This window comes from Cupressus sempervirens, chromosome 3 (assembly GCF_028749045.1).
Source record: "Cupressus sempervirens isolate cs-2001-9-10 chromosome 3, ASM2874904v1, whole genome shotgun sequence".
Taxonomy (NCBI): domain Eukaryota; kingdom Viridiplantae; phylum Streptophyta; class Pinopsida; order Cupressales; family Cupressaceae; genus Cupressus; species Cupressus sempervirens.
In genome coordinates this window covers 580061916-580084832 of record NC_143120.1, presented here as the reverse complement: position 1 = coordinate 580084832, position 22917 = coordinate 580061916, and the positions used below count along the sequence as shown (strand labels likewise).

Genomic DNA, 22917 nt, shown 5'->3' with positions numbered 1-22917 from the left:
AGAAGCATTGACAAAATACTATGCACCAGATATAACATGGAAACCCAACTTGGGAAAAACCACAAATACAAAGACTGCTAGGATCTACTGTCTTTATCCAGTCTCAATCAACTCGTCACATACACTTTAAGGGCTTCAACCCAAGGAGCAACAACCCCTACTTTCAGAGCTACAACTCTTTCAATTTGAGCAACAACTCAACAAGTTTTGAGCATCTAACCAATTAAAGCTTTCAAATACTTTGAAGGTCCATTACAGTTCATATCCTTTTGTATCACACAGAAACAAACATATGATAGGTATGATAAACATTCGGCAAAAATACTCCAATTCTATATATTGTTACTTCTGATAAAACAGAGTTGATAATCATTCAGTAAATTATCCCAACTCTGTACACTGATATCCTTTTCAAGGCTGGAGCTTAGTTCATATAAACTTTTAAGCTGAATCAAATCTTATTACAATATTAAATTCCAGAATCATAACTGTTTCAATCAGAATAAATGAAGACTCTATAATTGCAGACTAATTATCTTTATTAGCAGATCCAATTCAAGAAGAGATTTTCTATGTATAAGCAACAAAACACTTAATTGTTAGGATATACCTTATCCGTCTTCAAATCACTAGGTTTAGCATCATTCGTAATTTTGTATCATTGATTCCACCTTCGCTTTTACGTCACCTTGAAATAAGTTTTCATTTCCATCTGACTGGGAGTTTTTCTTACACATGTTGGTGAAGTATTCATTAAGAAGCATTCATTTCATCATTCCATAATGATATTATAATTACCTATCAAACTCAATTCAGCTATGAACAGCTGACAGACCAATTATTTTAATATTAACAAATATGCTTAAGGAACCGGCAGTTTCAATCCAAAGGTCACGATGCTTAAACATTTTGTTTCTCACGCCTGACGTTGAATGTTTGAGTCATCAAAAATATGAACTGACACCACTGTTTCAATACTTTATTGAATCTGATGATAACTGTGTAATAGGTTTCCCCCGATAAGCACAACCAAAAACTTTAATAAGATCACTTTATTATTTCTATCAGGCTGCCACATAGACAGCACCCATAAACCTTTATTTGTCTTTTCTTACTTTTGTCTTTATTATCTTCCGATAAAGGCTTTTTTTTTAAAACAATGCTCTATTTTTTTCTTTTTTTCATGTGCTAATATATACCCAATACCTATCAGGCTAGCAGACAGGGAGCTTATTCACACAAAAAGACAAACAAAAACAAAAGCAAAAAGTTTTTCTTTAGAAATCCTTCAAAATCATTGACCAGCTAGGATCTATACCCAATAGATTAACCAGCTTGGTTGTGTGTCAGATGAGACAAATGATATTAACAGAGAGCTGCCTGACTGTGTATCAAATAAGACAAATGAAATATTATCAGGTCCTCCTTTGTAAGTGTCCAGCTTGGGTGTGTGTATGTTAATGCAAATTTATACCATACTCAACACCTGTTACTGGAGATTTGTTGGAGATTGAACCAAGATATAGTACCTTGAAACCAACTGAAAATGACCAGATGAATGTCAATGTCTATTTTTTCAAATAGTTCTCTGCACACAAATCTTATATCTTCACATTAATATGTTTGACATCAATGACACCAATAGGCATGCCCAGATTTTTCTTTCTTCTTGCCATTTTCCTTCAGATTTTGAAGAAATCTGCCCCTTCACATGCAAGATCACTGCTCCTAAAGCCCCTCAACATGAACTTGTCAAAAATCACCACTGCCAAATGAAGAGATTCTTGTTGCTTTTTCAAAATTTTATTTTGCTGTCAATTCTAAGAGAATTTTGCTGCTGCAAAAGAGGTAAAAAATTGCTTGTGTTGGATTATTACAAGTGTTCTCCTTTTGATGGCATATTTTACTTACTTTTGCAGTATGGCTCTAATACCATGTTAGTGTTTCCCAAATCTGCTACAAATGTAATAGCACTGCCGTTATATTCGGTATGTACTTTCCAAATGCCAACCATCTCTCTAATATATGATGAAGTATGGATAGACATGTCTCTTCATGAGACATGTCTATTCATTAGAATGCAATTAATATAATGACAAATAAATATCTCATATATTTAATAAATTAATATATATATTATATCTCACACTTATAAATATATATAATATATATTTGCACTATAGTTTATCCAACTAAAGCTACCAAATATTAACAGTCATGTCTGAAGATTGCCTTCCTCTATGTTAAGATTTCCTTCAGGACGTCATTCAACATTCCCCTTAGCACTAGCTTTCTTCCATCCACTTTGAAGGAGAATTCCATTCTCTTGAAGATCTATGTGTACTCATTCAAAGTCTCCATCCATTGTATGCCCAATATGACCTCCATGTCATCCAAATCTATAACAAAGAAGTCATCTATCAACATGTAGTTTCCTATGGTAATGGGCAATTGCGAAACTAGATGGGCACATGACAAGAGATTTCCTCATGCCACCTAGACAAAGAACCTTGGTGTGCCCATGTAAGTAAACTCCTTCAGTTCACAAGTAACAAATTGATATAGCTGAGTGTCGTCCCACTGTCAAGCATGATCATGACCCACTACCCCTGGACTGTACCCCATACCCAAGATGCAGTGCACCTTGAAGTACTAGCAAGTGTTGTGATGGCGTCTCCTCATTGTACTAGCGTATAAATCCTATTTGCACAATTTACGTTAACCTCCTTGGAAGCTTGTTGATCGTCTCCTTTGGGTTCAGGTTCTCCATGCTCCTCATTATCAACAACACCTCAATGTAATGGATTTTTCCTTTGCCCAAGCATCAATGCCCTAGCTCCTATGGATCCTTACAATTAATACAAATCTTTCTCCTCTTGAGCTCCTATATGGCAGCCTCTTCCAATGATAGCTTCTTTGGGTGGGGGTTGTTATATTTCTCATTCAGAATGGAGGGTTGCTTGAGTGTCAATGACTCTTGGAGGAAGAAGAAGAGGATGTTGCCATGTCACATGCCTTCTTAATTGCTTAGGTAAACGAGATGGGGTTGGATCCTTTCACCCAACCTTTCAAAGATTCCATCCTCTCTTTCATTAAGAACACAATCAATCGCCTCTAACATATTTGTTACTAGCAGGGACAGCCTCTGGAAATCTGTAATGTAACTATAAATTGATCCAAATTGCTTCACTTGCACTAACTTCTTAAATTAAGTTTTGGATCCTTCCCGTCAAAGCGGTCGATCAGCCTCTCTGTGAACTTGGCGTATGAGGTCACTTGATCATGGCCGAGAGTAAACATTCATGAGCGATTCCTTCCAAGTGAAGTGCTACAAATTTGATGGCCTCAACTTCAGGCCAAGTTGAGGTAGAAGTATTTGCTTTCTATACCCAAGCTCGTGTTGATGTTGCTTCGGTCTTCAAACAAAAGCAAATTAATCTTGTCAACATTTTGTTTCATATCATTTTAGTAGTAGCCACGATTTTTGCTGCTCGAGTATTTCATCTAAAGCTCAACATAGCCCTTGGAGGATACATATCCCTTAAGTTGTGGATTCCTCTAATCTTGATTCAACTGCTCTTGCAATTCCTGGAAGTGGGCACTTGTTCCCTGTGTGGTGCTTCTATTTTTGTGGGAAATGTTGGTATCAATGGTTAGAAGTGTGAACACTACGGATTTGACTTCCTAATGACCAAATTATCACTTTGTCCATTGGGATCTCCATTCGCTCTGCCTAATGCGAATTGTCGCAATGTATCTTCTATGAGCCTCTGTCGTTGTTCCCTCTGAACATAGTTTCATTTAATCATACAAAATTATTAAATTTATATCGGGGACATCACGCTATAAAGGATGAGCAACCTTCAATTGCCCTACTTTGATGGTTTTGGGAAGTCCAATGCCAAAGCATGCGTACAGAAGGTAGACAACTATTTTCAGTTGAACCTCATGCTAGAGGAGGAAGCAATTAAATATTCAGCACTACATTAGGATGACCTTGCACATAAGTGGTGGCATCATGGTATAATCACTATGGGGCATGACCTATTCACTTTGTATATAAAATTTACCGAGAAATTGCTTGAGAAATTTGACAAGGATCCAAAACTCCATTTTAAGTAGTTAGTTCAGCTCAAGCAATGGGGGTTAGTTGAGACATTCCTAGTAGAGTTTTGGAGGCTTTTCGTTTTGGCGACATATATCTCATAGAGAAGGCTATTGGTTTTAGTTATAGATGGGTGAGCAGATCCATTGAAAGGTTGTGTTAAAGGCTTTAATCTTACCACATTACAGGAATTTTACAAGAAGGCAAGGAATATTGAATTCAAGTCATCAAAGAGTAAATTTCAATCCAAGGGCTTTTCATCAAAGAAAGATAAAGACAAGAAACATTTTCATAAGGATTCCCACCAACAAAGGAAAGAATCAGACCATTTGGAAAGAAAGGAGTTAAATGATCTCAGAAGGAGGAAACTACGTTTCCATTGCACAGAGCCATGAGACCCTTCGCATAAGCACTATGTCAACGAAAAAGCAACACAAATAGAGTATTTTTCTGCTGAATCAGAACAAAGAAATAAAAAACAACAAACTGATTCAGAAAGCAGCAATGAAGCTAACACTTTAGAAGGGGAATCTAGTTAGGATAATCATAAGACCAATTGCAAGACTTACAAGGATGGAACAGGCAATAACTTATAAGCTAAGAGGGGTGATGTAGGGCTAGTGAGTTGTTTCATAGATAGATATAGGAGCCACTCCAAATTTAATTTCTAAAAGCTTTGTCAAGAAGAGGGGATTGCAGATAGAAGGACATGAGGGGTTCAGGGTAATAGCGGCCAATGGACACAAGCTACATAGCACTCACGTGATTCTTAACCTTCATATGCAAATGGATGAATATGAAATGGTAGGTATCTTTTATGTGGTAGATATGGGGAATTATGATGTCATTCTTGGTATGAGTTGGCTGAAGTCTTTACTGGAGTTCACCTTCAACCTAAAAAAATTGGAGATGAAGTTTGAACATTAGGGAAGGAAAGTGGTACTCAAAGAATTATGAGATGGTGGACCTAGAGTTGTTTTATTTCAAAGGATGGAGCGGCTATTTAGGCATAATGAGGTGGAATGGGTGGAAAAGTGTCTTGTTATGCCTACAATTTCTGAGAAATGAGTTAAGAGATACCATCTAGATATATAGGAAGCAATCTCACGACACACTAAAGGCTTTTATAGCATCCCTTATGGAGTTCCTCTTGAGAGAGGAATTGAACATCTGATTGAGTTAGAAAGGGTGAAACTAGTGATCACCACTCCATACAAGCATCTAAAGAAATACAAGGGTGAAATTAAGAAAGAAACTAAAGAGTTGTTACAGATGGGGATCATTAGGCCCATCAAGAATCCCTTTACATCATTAGTAGTTTTGGCGAGGAAAAAACATGGGAATATGTAAACGTGAATTAACTACAGGACACTCAATAAAAGAACTGTCAAGAATAGGTAACCCATACCACGGATAGATGAGCTATATGGAGCTTGTCATTTCACTAAGATTGACTTGTAGTCAGGATACCACCAAGTTGGGATGAGTGCCAAGGACATAGAGAAGACAACATTCAAATGCCATTACAACCATTTAGATTTCTTGGTAATGCTATTTTGGCTTACCAACGCTGCTGCCACATTTCAAAAGTATATGAATTGGGTGCTCAATAGGCAATTGTGGAAGTTTGTATTAGTCTTCTTTGATGACATCTTGATTTTTGTTGTTGGTAAATTCTATATTGTAGCCGACAGGTAGAATAGTATCCGAATAGGCACATGACGGTTGAGTCACCCCTTCCGGAAAGTATATTTACACACAGATGTTAGGTGAGGAGGCAGCATCGTCAAACTCCGAAGGTGAAGGTGAAGGTGACGATGAAGGAAAGAAGAGAATGAAACCAGACGAAGGAGTATTAAGATTAGGAGGGTCGAATGATGACGACCTAGACTCCTTGAACTGCCTACTCCACTAGCAGATGGAGGATTATGAACTTTTCCCAAGCTGTAACATGTTGGGTGTCGAAGAAGGAAAAGAAGGGAACGAATTTCCAAAAGAGTATAGCGAAGTAAAGGAGGGAGAAGCACCTGTAGATGAAACGCCAGCCCATACGTTTAGTGAGGACAAACCTATAAAGTATCAAGAGCCTACTGTGAAAACAATGAACTTGGGAGATGAGGCTAATCTGAAAAATATTCTTGTAGGAGATGATTGGAATCTAGTTCTGAAGGCAGTAGCGTTCAAAATATTTATCGAGTACAAGGATGTCTTCGCCTAGATGTATAGAGACTTAAAAGGGGTGCCACCAGAGTTATGTGTACACTTGATACTGTTGATAGAAGATGCAGTACCCATACGGAAGCAGCCGTACCGAATGAACAAAAATTATGCCACATGGGTCATGAAGGAGATCAATCGAATGTAGGAAGCAGCAATTATTTTCAGAGTACAAACGAGTGCGTGGGTATCACCGATTGTGATATCTCTGAGAAAGGACACCACGCAGATAAGAATATGCAAGACTTTTGGCGCGTAAATGTTGTGACAATCAAAGACCCATTTTCGATACCATTCACGGATAGCATTCTCGAGGAAGTTGCGGGGCATGAGATTTATTTATTCATGGATGGGTTCTTGGGGTACAACCAGATATCCATCGCCGAAAAGGATAGATTAAAAACAACATTCATAGTGGAAGATGAAGTATATGCCTACAACAGGATGTCGTTCGAACTGTGCAATGTTCTAGAGAATTATCCTATACATATTTGATAAAATGCTTGTCGGAAGTGTTAAAGCATTTCTGGATGATTGGTCAATTTTTAGCGTAGAGGATAAACACATAACGACACTCGGAGAATGCATGGAGGTGCAAACGGGCGAGATTGGCACTAAATCTAAAGAAATGTGGATTCACGGTACCACAAGGGAAGCTACTAGGACACAATCTGCAAAGCAGGGTTGAAGACGGATCCAAACAAGGTTCGCGTAATTTTGGATATGCCACCATCGACAGATGTATCTGAAGTAAAATCATTTCTTGGACACGTTGGATATTACAGGAGGTTTATCAAAAACTGTGCAAAGATTTCTTGAGGTTTATCAAAAACTTTGCGAAGATTTCTTACTTGCTGGACAAACTCACCTACAAGGGCGAACCTTACAAATGAGAAGCGGAATAGAATGAAGCTTTTGAGGGATAGAAAACGAGGTTGGCCACAGCATCGATTCTAGCCTATCCAAACTGGGATAAGGAATTTCATGTTCATGTAGATGCATCAAATTATGCCATTGGAGCAACACTAGCACAGACAGGTGACCACGGATTGGACCATCCGGTGTATTTTGCAAGTAGATTATTATCTAAGGCGGAGAAAAACTACAATACGACAGAGCGAGAGGCACTAGGGATGGTGTACATAGTAAAAAAATTCAAACATCATTTGTTGGCGACACCATTTGTATTCTACGTAGATCATCAGGCACTACTATATCTGGTAAATAAGCCAATTATTCAGGGAAGAATAAGTTGATGGTTATTATTATTGTTGGAGTTCACATTCAAGATTGTGGTGCAGCTAGGGAAAAGTCATGTAAGCGCAAACCACTTGTCGAGGATAAAATCTGGAGAGCCACCAGAGGGAGTCAATGATGATTTTCCTCGTGCACAGCTATTTCACGTTGCAGCACTACCATCCTGGTATGCACATATCAGGGAGTATCTATCGACAAGACATTTTCCTAGCGAGATGTTGCCGAATCAGAGAAGGAAACTAGTGCTAAGGAGCTGGACATTTCAGTTGATCAATGGACTACTGTACAAAATGGGACATGATCAAATTCTAAGGCGATGCGTCCTAGAGGAGGAAATTCCAAAGGTATTGAAGGAAGCGCACGAGAGACCAGCAGGAGGACACATGGGGCTAGACACAACTGCGCAGAAGATACTTCTGGCAGGGTTATGGTGGTCAATCGTACACAGCGACACCAGACAGTGGGTTGTTGCAAGCGAGACATGTCAATGAGCTGAAAAACCATTGAAGAGGTACTTTATGCCTCTGAATCCTTCGCACGTGCAAGAGCTTTTTGAAAGATGGGGATTGGACTTTGTCGAACCACTAAAGGTAAGCAAAACTAGAAGGTGTAGGTACATCGTGGTGGCAACGGAGTACCTAACCAAGTGGGTGGAGGCACGCGCACTACTAGACAACTCTGTGGTGAGCATATCAAAATTTATCTATGAGCAAATCATCACCAGGTACGGGATTCCACTAAAATTGACAAATGACCGTGGAGGACACTTTGTTAATCATGTCATCTGAGTACTCACTACCGAATTCAAAATTTATCATTCACTGTCAAGCTCATACTACCCAAGAGCCCACGGACAAGCCGAAGCCATGAATAAGATCCCGATCGAAGTGAGTTATAAATCTTGTGTAGTTGAGGGAGAAAATTGGGAAGAAAAGCTACCATTAGCATTATGGGCGTATTGTACTTCATATAAAGCAACTACCAAACACACTTCTTTCCAACTGATGTACGGACAGAAGGCAGTGGTACCGACAGAGTTCATGGTACCAAGTTTGAGGATAGCAATCGAGAACAAACTGGGCAACATGGAAAGCCTAAGGGAGAGATTGTACAACTTCAATAAACTGGATGAACGACGACTACAGGCACAGTGGGCCACGGAAGTTACACAAAATAGGCGGAAGGCATGGCATGATAAGCATTTAAAATTAAATAGGGTTCAACCGGGCCAGTTAGTTTTGAAGTATAATGGGCAAAATGAGATCATGACAGGAAAGTTCAAAGTTAAATGGGTCAGAGCATACAAAATATGCGAAGTTGGCAATAATGGAGCAATAAAATTATGGACACTCGACGGGAAGGAAGTAGTCGATGCAGTGAATGGATCGAAACTGAAAATCTACCATGAAAGAAATCATGCATCTTTGCATCCTAACAATTTGGGAAAAATATAAAAGTAGTGGATAAATAATGCATATATGTAAGATAAGTAGATGTAGAGAAAAAAAAAATTAAAAATAAAGTTGAGTATATTTTCTAAGTACGAACCTGGAAGTATTAAAGTAATAAAGAACAAGACTAGTAAATTAAAGGAGTATTAAATTTAAGGAGTGTACGGCCTTGGAGATCCTTCCAATAGCATAAAAAGAACAGATTGAGAACCATATGGCCTTTAGTGGAAGGAAAAGCAACCTCCGTACAGCCAATGTGGAGGAGAATAGAAGGGGGTTTGGTCACTACAAAACAGAGCCATATGGCCTAGCAGGGCATAAATTACTGAAATAATCATTGTATGGCACATAAGAAGAGTATCTGAAGAAAATTCAATCTCGTACAACGAGCAAGAAGGCAGTGAATTGGGTCGTACGGCCATACGAACTCAAAAAGAGCACAAGTAAAGGTGTCGTACAGCCTTGAGGAAGACATGAACCGTACGACCAATTGATCCACCATACGGCATGGCCAAGCTAGGAGTGGAAAGCACGCAAAGAACACACCAATATACTGTACGGCACAAAGGAAACTAGGAACAAACCGGTCCTAGAGAGAAAGAGAACACAGGCGTATGGACCGTATGGACGTACCGGCTTAAGGAGCATGAAAGGAGTGGACCATACGGCACAAGGATAATGACATACTCTACCATACAAAATACACTACAAAAGCACTATATCGGGTGGTCATACGTCATACGGGGTTAAGTGGCGATATAATAAAAAGGATATTAGAAGCCGCACTGATAGAGGTACAGCAATAAAGTCACCCTTTGGAGGCCGTACTAAAGCATTCAGGAGGAAGGAGTAGTACTCTTCAGGAAGTAGGAGTCGTACAATCTCAGGAGGGAATATTATAGCTGTACAACAGACAGAGTTGGGAAAAAAAAAAGTCGTATAGTCTCAAGAGGAGGCAAGAATCATACAGATCCATACGGACGCAATTAACAAGGGAACAATATTGTACGGAGGGGTAACTGACCTAACGAATTTGTGCTCAGCAAAATGACAAAAAGGGGCAGTTATGCATTCAGCTGGCAAGAGAGCTTGTAAAAGGAAATTGGACGACGATTCAGCCGTGAATAGAAATGTAAAAACTTTGTCATCTGGAGTCCATGTAGCAGGAGGAACCAGTACAAGACCAAGCAAAAAGAAAGTTTAGCAACCAACACAGTCAACTACGACGAATATTCCCATAGCGCAGAATGTTGCATTTGAAGGATTGAATGGAGCAGAATGCCGAAAGTGGTGGTAGGAGGCACCTGATAACCATCTAGCAAAGGCCAGTATTCGGAAGGCACAAGCTAAATGGGTGATACAAATGCCTGTGTTCTGTATCAGAGATTATGAAGGGTTTCTACGCATCATGATAGAAACGTATGATAGGTTCTCTCGAACCAGTATGTTTGCTTACCTTGGTTGCAACTTGGTGGTATCATTCAAACCAGCTGACTTCACACGAGTATTTGGGATACCTAGCCATGCTCAAGGGGGAAGGAAAATAGAAAGAAAACATAAAAAGATGAGCCAAGAAGTAAAAATACATTTGATATAGCTCATGTGTAGGGACTTGACGCAAGCGGAACAGGAAGCTCTCACGGACACATCAAGGGTTGGAGGGTTGAAGAAATCCAATGTATAGGAAGGTCATTGGTGTTGGCTGATGGACGTCGTGAAGAGTCGTGATTGATCTATATGGAGGCAAAGAAACTCAAATAGGGAGACAAAAGTTGACTGAATGATCCTAGATCACTCTTGGTGGGATCATGTGGAGTATCTCCTTAGTGTCACCAAGTCCATTTTTAGCATGATCCATTCCATTGATAGGGACAAGCCTTGCTCAAAAGAAATATATGATGGCATCAAAACAGCGATTGAGAAGATGAAGAGCATCATAAATGCAAAAGAGCAAGACATTGAAGAAATTTTATTCAAACAAGGGCACATAATTGTTGAAGAAAATGAAGAATGATCAACCCCTTGCATATTCTTCTCTTTGCATTGAATCCAAAATACTACAGCACTGAGATTATTTTTCTGCCAACAAGGTTTGTCTCATATAGAGACTTTGAATTTTCTGAAGGATACAAGGCAGCATTTCATACTCTTTCCTAAAATTAATTTGCAAGATGTAGTCATAAGTAAGTTCATTGATTTAGTGCACTCAAATTGTCAAAGTATTAAGGTTCATCCTAATAAGTTTAAGAAGGATCATAGTTGGTGGTACTTCAATGGCCAACAATTCCAACACCTACACTCCTTCATAATCAAATCTTTATCACAAGTAACTTTACTCAAGTTCCATTTTTCAGTCTTCAAAAGTTTCAAGTTTAAACCTTTATTCATAGTGTTTTAATTTTTATTAAGTACAGCTCTATCTCTTACTTTGTCCACATTGGATGCTAGTTCATCTACATCTATTTCATCTACTTCATAAAGAACAACATAATGCACTAAAAAAAGGGAGAACTTAGTATATGTGCATTCCAATTTGCATCTTCTTTTGCACAAACATGGCTACAAAGAAGCGGGCACAAAGTTGTGGGAATATAGAGCCAAAGTATATTGACTTGGATGCTTTCACTTCCCAACATATTTCCCTTGAGGAGTCCACAAGCTAGCACACTTTTAATGCAAGTTTTGTGACACAATTTGTAGTTCATCTAATGTTCCTCTATCTAATGTCAATGATGATGATGATGATATTGATGATTTATAAAACCAATTTGCTAATATAAGTTCAAAACTAATTATTTAAATCGGTATTATTATTATTTTGATATTGAACTTTAAGATTTAATAATTATTATCATTTATGTTTACATGTCATTCAAGTTTGTGGTGCCTTTGTTGTTTACATGACGCTATGTGATATTCTAATCTAAACTTATTGTTTTAGGATATGTTGTGAGTCTTACCGGTTTCAGTACAGGTGTGGGTGTATGGGTACCGAGTGCAATGTTACAACAATTATTTTTCCTTGTGTACTAGCACAAGTATTTGCACAATTCCAACAAACAAAATATTTAAATGTCTCACAATTTGCAAAAGTGATAATACTATAGTTGCATGGGGCTGTAATGTCCCCACTACTAGAGTAGAAATCTAATAATAAATAATAATAAATCTCAAGAAAAAAGGAAATTAAACATAAAAAAGATTAATTATTAATAGATGAATATAATATTATAATATCATCATAGTTAAACGTAATATATTATATTAATACGATAATATATCATATTAAAATATATAATGATATTATTAAAATATTTATCCAATATAATTACATAAATAATATAACAATAAATGAATCAAATAATATTTTGATACAACTCTAAATTATAATGTACATCATTGAAATACATCAAATATTATATTTGATTAAATAATTTAATACATATATATTATCATTCAAAACTAAATATATTAAATATATCAAACCCTTCAATATAAATAAAACACAATGAACTAAACATAACAAAATGACTTCATGAGTGGTGGCGACCATTCATCTATTTGCATATATAAGAAGGGCATAATATTAAATAGGAGAAGACAATTCAGAATTTAGAATAGACGAAGGAAGACTTATAATGGAAAATCACGAAAAACTTGCAAATCAGCACATAAAATATATATGCAACTATTACAAGACAAATTGAATAATCAATTGGCAAGGAAAGATCGGCGACTATACTAGAGGAGCTCATGCATATTACCAAGTCTTCTACAGATAATCTCAATGTAAGTGATATAGGGAACACACAGGAATGTAACAAATACAATCATCAAAGGGAGAAATATGGAATGAGGAGATAAACTACATGTATCGTAGATTGCATTAAAACAAACAATATAACTGTGATCAGATGAAGATGCGCATTACTTGCACAAGGAAGAAAGAATAGGGAATTGAGATACATCGATTTGTGTATACAAGAGGAAAATTTATAGAAGATCTAGACAGCTAGCATCCAAACTGACCAAATCCACATACTCATCTCAAGGTTATATAAATCAGTGATCAAAGGGTTGGAAAATAGGAAAGAGTTTATTACTTTACAAAAGGAGAAGACATTCATTCTCATTCACAAGGAAGAAATCTGAAATGACACTAAACTCGTATAAAGATACATTAGATAATGACAGCTAATTCTCATTGTTGTCCTGCATTTTGTCACCACAAAATGTAGGTAACAGTACAAAAAAATTTCAACTTAGTTTTGTTTTTCTCTAAGTTGGATCATTATTTAATTGGTTAGTATTGATCAACCAATCGATTCCAATTGATATAATGAATTTTTTTACTAAAGGCTTTCTTCAAGTCTTTCGTTTTTCTGTTTGTTGAGCCTATGCTTGATTTTTGAGGCCTTCGGTGCCATTTTTCTCGTTTTTGAGTGTGTATTTGTTGACTTTTCATCCTTTGGTTTTGTTCAAATCATTGTTTTCGGTTTTCCCTTCGATTTGCTCTTAGGGCTTAATCAGAATTTGTAATCAAAAGATATGACGAATTTAGTGCTAAAAAAGTGGACCTTTTTAATGCAACTGCACGAATTAAAAATATCAAGTTATATTTTTAAGTTGACATTCACTTTTTGAAAAATATAACATAAATTCATTTTATGTTATGTTTTTAAGTTACTTTATCCTTTTAATTTTTCACTTAAAGTAAATATAGTGCACTTTGTGTTATATTTTTAAGTTGAGTTACTTTTTGATTTTTCACTTAAGTTACTATGAACTATATAGTTTGATTTAATTTTTTATATTTAAATCAAATGCTCTAGTAAATATTACTTTAAAAACGATATTTGCACATTATATATTAACTATATAGTGTAAATATTATTTATGACCCATTTGAGTAATATTTCATCAAAACTTAAATTGACATGTGCTTAATTCATCACTTAAGTTGTGCAGAACATGTCTACAAGCACATTTTCATTAAAAATATGTAATTACACCCAAAAGGTGCGATTTTGAACAAAAATGCATGTAAGTGCATAAAAAACATGCAAATGCATATTGTAAAAACATGCAATCACACCAAAAAGGTGAGATGTGCATATTGCAAAAATATGTAGACACTAAAAAGGTGTGTTTTGCCTTGGAGGTCAATTTTAAAACGTCATTGCACCAAAAAGGTGTGTTTTACCTTATGGAGGTCATTTTTACAACATGTAATGACAACCAAAAGGTGTGTTTTGCCTTATGGAGGTCATTTTTGAAATTTTGAATATGTAATGGCACCAAAAAGGTGTGTTTTTCTTATAACATGTGCATTTGCATCCCGAAAACCTGTTTTTGAAGATTCAAGGGCAAAAAACTCGATGTTTTCCCCCTCCAAGAACATAGTTTTCATCAAAAATGCTTAGATCAGCCCATATAATGGTTTGAAGTTCATCACAAGAGAGACGTTTTTGAGCTTTAATGCATATGTATGCATTTGGGGGTCATGATTTTGCATATTCAAGACAAAAATGACTGAAATACATGCATTTTTTACCCACGTTTTTGCTATAACCACCCATATTTGGGGCTGTTTTGATCACTTTTTAGCTCAAATATAAGTTGTTTTGAGGTTTTGATACATATATATGCTGTGATTTGATTTCTAGATTTGATTGTGTGAACAATTTTTTACATCAACGTTTCGTATCACACTCTATGATCCATCATCAGGATGCATGCAAGAGAAGAGAAATCTCCATGATCCATCATCAGGATGTGTGAACAATTTCTCCTTCTCTTCTCTTGCATGCATCCTGATGATGGATCACGGAGTGTGATCCGAAACGTTGATGTAAAAAATTGTTCACACAATCAAATCCAGAAATCAAATCACAACACTGATGGATTGTGAAAATCTGATTGCGCTAACATATATATGCTGTTAAAGAACACATTTTTGCCTTTAGATGTCAAAAAATCTTCATTTCATGCCTTTTATGAATCACGTTTTTGTTAAAAACGTCCAGAAAATTGAGATTTTCATTCACTTTTTTGCATTTAGGAGCCACATTTTTACATTTGGATCCATGTATTAGCATTTGGGGAAGTCGTTTTTGCATTCACAAGTCAAAAACAATCAATATATATGCATTTTTTGGCCACGTTTTTGCAAAAATGACTCAGATTTTTGAACGAAAATGGGACATTTTTGTTAAAAACACTCAAAAAATGGCATTTCCAGCCCATATCTTTTGATCAATAAGGGTTGTTTTTGAGTTTTAATGCATGTTATTGCCTTTGGAGACCACGTTTTTGGCATTCTCATGTCGAATTTGACCATTGAATGCTCATCAATCATTAATTGTTCACGAGTGTGGAGGAAGTCAAATAGTTGTTTGTAAATCCGGATTTGAGGAAGAATTGGTTTTCAAGTCTATAAAACTTGCTATTTTGGCTCTTTGATCTCCAAGTAAGTGGACTTTTTCATACTTGCTCATCAATTCATGCTTATCTTGCTATTTTCATTCATATTTTAGCTTGAAGTTGCACACTTGTCCATATGTATGCCATGAAAAGTGCATTTTTTCTTTAAAAATGATGAAAACTCTCATTTTCACACTTTTAGAATTTCTCCAAATTCCAAATTCGAATTTGCACTTGAACGCAACTTGCTTGTTGACATGTTTGAGTTTAAGACCAAAAGCACGTGTTTCTTTTGTGCTTGTTTTTGTTGTTTGTTTGCTTGCTTTCTTGTTTTTCTTCATTTGGAAGAAGTTGCAAGTTTTTTCCCAAGAACTTGAGCATGTTTCACTTCACCTTCCACCTCTTCATGCAAGTGCATCGTTTCATTACATATTCGCCATTACATGCCAAGGCACATTGCATCCATTCCTTTCATATGCGATTACACTTCAAGAGCAATTACATGTAACTCACTTTACGTGTAATGACATCCAAAGAACCCATTTTTGACTGAAGGTCACACTTTTAAAATCAAAAGTTATCATTTGCACGCATTCCCATGCACCTATCCTTCATTCCTTAAGGCATCTTTATAAGAACTCGTCCTTTTCCCATACATATTTACATGTCATCCAACTTCCTAAGTCCCATTTTAGCCCTCCACATCTACTTTTCATATCACATCCAATTCATTGCATATGTTCGATGAGTATCTGATTAATACTCAGAATATACTATTCCTCAGAGATCCATTCTGCCAATATTGTCATGGAGTCAAAATCCATATCTTCCAATGATGGATTCAATCCCACTGGAACTTTCATGTTGCAGCAAGTCAAGATATGCTAGAATTTCTATAAAGAATGAAAACATCTAGTAAAGAAAGCGTGTTTCAAATCAAAGAAGCGGTAATTCATTTTATCTTCATTTTCCCAATGGTTGTCTAAAAACCTGAGTTCGTGTGGGAATGCATCAAGCACTTTTCTTTAAAAAGAAAAAAGAAAAAAAGTTAAAAGTGTTGATGGAAAGTTATTCCGAGTTTACATCTGGACACCGTCAATAAGCTTTTCAAAGTGTCAAAGATTCCAAAATGTGTCAATCTACAAAACAAGAATTCATGACAACACGAACGAGAGAAAGGTTGATTACATCGAGTTTTCAAATGACAACGAACAATTCATCAAAAAGAGTCAAAGGCTATCAAAAGACGCAACACCATGGTTATCAAGGTGAAGTCAATGACACAAAATACAGGAACTCTCGATCATGTCATCATCCAGTTCAGAATAATCCCTAGTACTGTTTCATTTCTCTTCTGTCTTTCTACTTCTTCTTTCATGTTTGTAATGAAGAGGGTGTATTACATGAAAATGTGTAATTACATGTAATACGATTTACATGTGCAATGACATGTAATCCAATAATTTCTCTTGTTAGTTAGATTGGGTCAAAGTTGGTTGAGTCACTCCCACTTTTTCCTCCATCTTTTTCTCAACTCCTTTGCTTATATAAGGAGTGCCCCCCCATTGTAAAAATCTTTTTTTGTATGCAAAAAAGCTCTACCAGACTTGTGCAAGCATAACTTGGATTGTATAGTACGAATTTGGGAGAAAAGTGAATAAAAGAAGCAACTAGATTCGAAGCTTTGACTGGTAGCAATTGTGATAGAGCAAATTAGAAGCTTTGACTATAATTTGTGCCTATTGTCTTTGATTCATGTTATTATTGTGTTCAATGATAAAGCATAGTGATTTAAGAAGCAATCGAAGCCGAAGCTTTGACTGGGAACAGTTGTGGCAATACATAGACAAGGAGCTTTGACTATAGCTTGTATTACCATCTCAAATTCACGATAAATAGTTAGAATTCCCTACTTTTGGAAGTCTTTGTGCCCCAATGGTAGAGGTTATTCTTATAGAATAAGTTAAAACAGGACTTAGAGCCAAACTGGTACGCTTCCAGCTAGCCTTCGAGTTAGTGTTAGTTTATCAGTATCACCGTTTACAACTTTAGATAGAAGTGTAGTTTGAGGTTTCATCTTGCCCATTACTTGCTTCGCGGATAAGTGGATTCTTTTCTAAAAGATAAGAGGAAAGAATATTGATAACGCCCCTTACAAAATCTCTCAACTTCTTTCTTACCTTGAGTTGATCCAAGAAACGATAAGAAGGGGGAGTCTTCCCTTTAAGGTACAAGAGACTCCGTCTCACACACTGTGGCTGGTCATCCTATTTTGCGACTGGATTTTACCCAAAATTGTCGGTTGCAAAATATCCACCCAACAGTGATCAATCCAAATTACACCATTTTCACATCTAATAATACATCAGCAACAGTTATATACATTCACCTGAGGATCAATGATAACGCACAAATCAATACCTACACAAGTCTATATAATTGGAGAATAGTCTACTTTCCAATATTGACAAGTAAGGGTGATTACATTCACCAGCCAATCAAAGTCCAAATGATAATCTAGATGCCGACAAGATGCTAGTGCAAGGTTAATCAAAAAGACCAAACACCCATTAACCACGTCAGACACAAACCATTCAGTGCAAATCGTCAGTGAGATTCATTCTTCGGATTGCTCAATCAGCATAAACAGACAGTGAGAAAGTACCTGCGTAAAGATCAATACGAGAAGGAGACACAATTATCTAATGGAATAGAGATAAGGAAGAGGAATGGACAGATATAATAGATACAACGTGGCATAAACTTAGAACAACACAACCTATGAAAAGTGAAGGCCAACGACAGTGTTGGATGGAGTAAGGGTATTGAGTACAGACCACGACACTCACAAGTAGGGGGAGATTAAAGTTTACCACCAATTATTAGAAAGTGTTATATAATAGACAAAGGTATTGCAATATATTGAAAAGGTGTAAAGTAGAATCTAAACATTGTTCTTGAGATAGTTAAGAGAAAGAAAAGTAGTAAGCAATCGGTGGTGAAATGAAATATAATTAAGGGAAGAATATATTGATTGAGATTAATATAGTATTAGTTGATATAAGATGTTTGGAGTAAAATAGATTAAACATTGAATGAGGATAATGACACCTATCAATCAATTGAAGTGAATCCATAATTTGGCAATACTATTTTTAAGTCTACATTCATAATTGCATTATAGAATTTAGGTCCTGACAAGGGACATTGCAGGGGCACTCATATCCATACCCCTAAGACACGTATCGGGTGCTGGTACACGTACCCAACTACCAAGTACTCAGTCAAGTACTCAATGGACAGCATCATAGCTAAGGACCTTGACTAAGATTTCTGGTTTTTTATTTTGTTTTGTGTTTGCATATCAGCAGCCTACTGTTTTTCAAAGCTTATTTCAATATGTAATCAGTAATCAATTTGCAACTTTGATACAATGATTGTATGACATTTCAATTGTGTACTTAATCCTCAAATCTAATATTTGGCAGTAAACTTTATCACTATTCTTGTTTGAAAACTGGATGTCATTATATTTCAGATTTTTTATAAATTATTAAATTACATATTAAAAAAATTGGCGTACCCAAAGTATCTAGTCTTCTATTCTGAAGAAATAGTCATACCCATACCCATCCCCATCCCCAAAGTTCCTATGTCTCCGTGCAACCTTGGATAATACTCAAATACATAATTAACAATTTGTCAAATGTCAATATAGAACGAAAAATGCAATCAATTGTAGTAATTTTCACATTGCTCTTCATCAAAAGCACTGAAGTCAACAGTTGGTTCACTTTCACTTGAACCACAATGAGTATGAAGTCACTTCCACTAGCCATAAATTGTGCAAGTTGTCTCCTCTAAACATATTTTTTAACAAGTTGTCTAATAATAACATCAAAGTAAACATACTAAAAAGATGCAATTGAATTCCTTGACACTCCCTCATTGTTATCAAATTTCTTATGTAACAAGAGATCCTAATAACTAGAAGGGGTTTGGAAGTGAAGACCCCAATGTGGTTGAGGGGAAGCACCCCTCATGGGGTTTTGGGGGAAATACCTCACATGGGACTTTGTAATTACAATTAATTTTAGTTATTCAGGCATATTTATTTTCATCAAAAGCATCAAAGTCAACAGTTGATTCACTTTCACTTGAACCACAATGAGTAATGACGCCACTTCCACTATCCATATATTGTGCAAGTGGCCTCATGTAAACATATTTTTTGGCAAGTTGTCTAATAATAACATTTAAGTAAACATACTTAAGAGTTAAATTCCAATTCCTTGACACCCTCTCATTGAGATCAAATTTATTATGTGACAATAGATCCTAATAACTAGAGGGGTTTGGGAAGTAGAAATTTGAATGGGGTTGAGAGGCGACACCACTCATGGTGTTTTGAGAGGAATGCCCCACATGAGGCTTTGAAAGAAAAGCCCCCAACAAGGTTGAGTGGTAGCACCTCTCATGGGGGTCTTGTGATAACACCCCTAATGGAGTTGGGGGGGAAACGCCCCTTGTTGGGTTCAAGATCATTGCTTTGGGTGCATTCCCTATCATAAAATAGGGAGAGGTTGAAGGGCAGAGCCCCTACCACCAAACAAAAACTTGGGCCTTTGAAACCACACAAAGTTTATGATGCATGCTGGTTTCACATCATTATCACTTAAGAGGGGGAATTTTGTACATGGCCATTTTTTTTTTCATAAAAATAGTTTTAAAAAGTAATTTTCTCTATTGCTTCTTTGGGCAACCCTTGGGTCCAATTTTACCTAGGTTTTTCCAGGTTGAACCTAGGATTGTCAAGGGTCCCTCCCAAGCACCTTGAATTCCTTGTGGGTCCTTCACAAAGAACCTAGAGTGACAGAGTAGGTGAACCTAATGGGAATCAGACTGGATGAAGCCAAGAAAGCAGGCCTTGGATCCAGATTTAACCACAGTAAAGACCTCTTTAGATTTTGTTCAATCCATATTCTTCTATACATGTTAGCCTATATGCACAAATCATGGTGTATTACATACATTCCATAATAGATGTGTGACTTTTATACATCATGATTCTTCTTAAGTAGCATTTAATTCAAATTAAATATGATTAGTAATTTGAGTCTAATCATGTGCTTGAGTCTAATTTGGCATTAAAAACTTTTTGAAAAAGTAAACAAAAATGTGTTTCTCAACCAAATTGTTCTTTTGTTTGGGTTCCTTTGCTGGAATCCGAGGTCGCTCAAAAGTTGTCTGAATTCTGCCAGGCTTCGTTTGAGAAAATTTCCAACAAAATTTGGTCAATACGGCAGACTTTTGACAGAATCTGACAAAGACCAGACTTTTGAGAGAATTGAACTAGGAATTCCGAGGTCCAGGAGAGGATCTGGTATCTTGAAGAAAACTCTATTGTCTCAATCAAAAAAGTGACATAAATCTAGCTAATAAAAGCATTTCACACATCTAAAATGAAACTTACTCAAGTTAACTTCTTGTCCATAGATTATTAGGAAATCATTTTTTTAACCAGTAAAAATCAATAATTAAATGCCAAAATAAATCCATACAAAAACTCCCGAATTGTCAGAAGCAGAAAATTGTATCTTCATTGTGTGAGTGATCACATGATATATGTGTTGTGAAGTATGAGGATCTCACCAAAGTGACTTCATCTCCTATGCAATACTTCCCAGAAACATTCTTCAATAATTTCTCCAGAGCTACAAACATATTATTGAAATATTTCAAATTAAAACATAAGTGTAAGATAAATACTTGCTATAAATTAATGCTGATGCAAATCAATACGTATTAGACAAGCCTGCCAATTAAAAATGTTGATCACAATAGTCCTACACAGAATTGTCACATTATAAAAAACTATCCAAAGAAAAGATGAACAAATCATAATGTGTTTTATACTGCATAATAAAGAATAGCACATTGTTAATTAGAAGTTATGAAGTCCAAATCGTGTAGCCTGGACTTCTTTTGTTCTAATGTTAAGTGCAATAAAACTACAAAGTGTGATTCCCTCTCTGGTATTTAAAACTAATTTCAGTAATGTTATCCTTTTCAAAGAACCATACACATATACATATATTTTTTTATTCTAATGTTAAGTGTGGTGAAACTACAGAGAAGTCTGTCTCTAATCAACTTTAATGCTAATTTTGGTAATATTATCTTTTCAAAAAAGTATCTAAAATTTTTCTTCTCTAAATATATACAAGTGCAGTGGTTGCAACGATTGTATTTAAAAGCAGGTTTATTTTGAACACAGGAGTACTAATTTAAAAAATATCACAACATTAGGAGTGATTATCTATCTAGTGATTAATTGTATTTTCAGTATTGATATATTGGTTAGAATAGATAAAGAAGTGTGTTGATATAACTGATGTGAATGTCTTCAAGAGTTGTTAAGGGAGATTGTTGATTGTCTTGAAGCATATGTTTCATGGTCGTTCAATCAGTTAGTGTTATCATTGATGTCAACTTGACGGTTGCCCATGAACTGTTTACCGAGAAGCTAAGTTCTTTACTGTGTAGATGACAAATCAAGTGTGCAGTTGATTTCTGTGATGAGTTAGCGTACATAATGGATATGGGAGACTTGTAGATGTTTCTAGTGTTGTATATGTAATTTCATGTACTGCATATAAGTATTGAGAGAGTTATGATTGATAAGTGTAAGACAATGCAATCAGGTTGATCAGTTTATGACAGACAGTGAATGGTCTATCAAATCTATGATGTTTCAGGAGAAGAAGTTTAGGATTTATGATGTTTATCTTGTTGAAGGTCTAAAGCACAATTTGCTCAGTGTTGGTTAACTAAATGATAAAGGATGTCATTCAGAGTTCAAGGGAAGTGTGTGCAGGATTCTTGGAAGCTCGGGAGATTTGATTGCTACCAGGAGACAGACAAAAGTTAACTTATTCAATTTGAGTACAATAGTTAACAGTTGTTTTCTTGCAAAGGTTGAAGATGGTTATGGCATAGAAGGTGTTGCCATGTTGTAATAGTCTATACGCAAATTTACTTTCTGTTTCCTGAATGTTTGATAACTGTAACTGGATGCACAAGCCGCTAGTCGCTTCACTGCCCATCCTGACTCAGAGCTTCCCAAACTTCTGAACCAACATGGGAAATGCCTTAGACGCGAAAGGATGGAATGTCTGTAAGTTTGCTAAGTATTTGCACCCGCTCACATTGCACTCCTGACCACCCAGACTGCCGCAGATAGAATGTGGAGCATCTGATTATTGTACTGTTGGCGGACTGCAGTAAACATGACTCCTCCTCTAACGTTAGCTAATGAGTTGGGTTGTGAATGCATAGACGTGCAAACTTAATCGCATAGGGCATCCGGATTCTTTTCACTATTTTCGAACCGGCCGCTACAAGTGGAATGGCATTATCTGAGACACACACATTATTTGGTATGCAGCAAAGAGTCTATAAAAA

The 22917-nt window shown here is 36.3% G+C and overlaps 1 protein-coding gene across 2 annotated transcripts in view; it reads right to left on the bottom strand.

Moving 5' to 3' along the window:
- Nucleotides 1-22917, bottom strand: part of LOC149567752 (glutathione S-transferase 2-like) — a 227971-nt gene that overhangs the window by 87604 nt on the left and 117450 nt on the right. For both annotated transcript variants that reach the window (XM_089821011.1, XM_089821012.1), the window contains exon 8: nt 21106-21167. In XM_089821011.1, coding sequence (XP_089677137.1) covers nt 21106-21167 — 62 coding nt within the window. The remainder of the gene's footprint in view (nt 1-21105; nt 21168-22917) is intronic.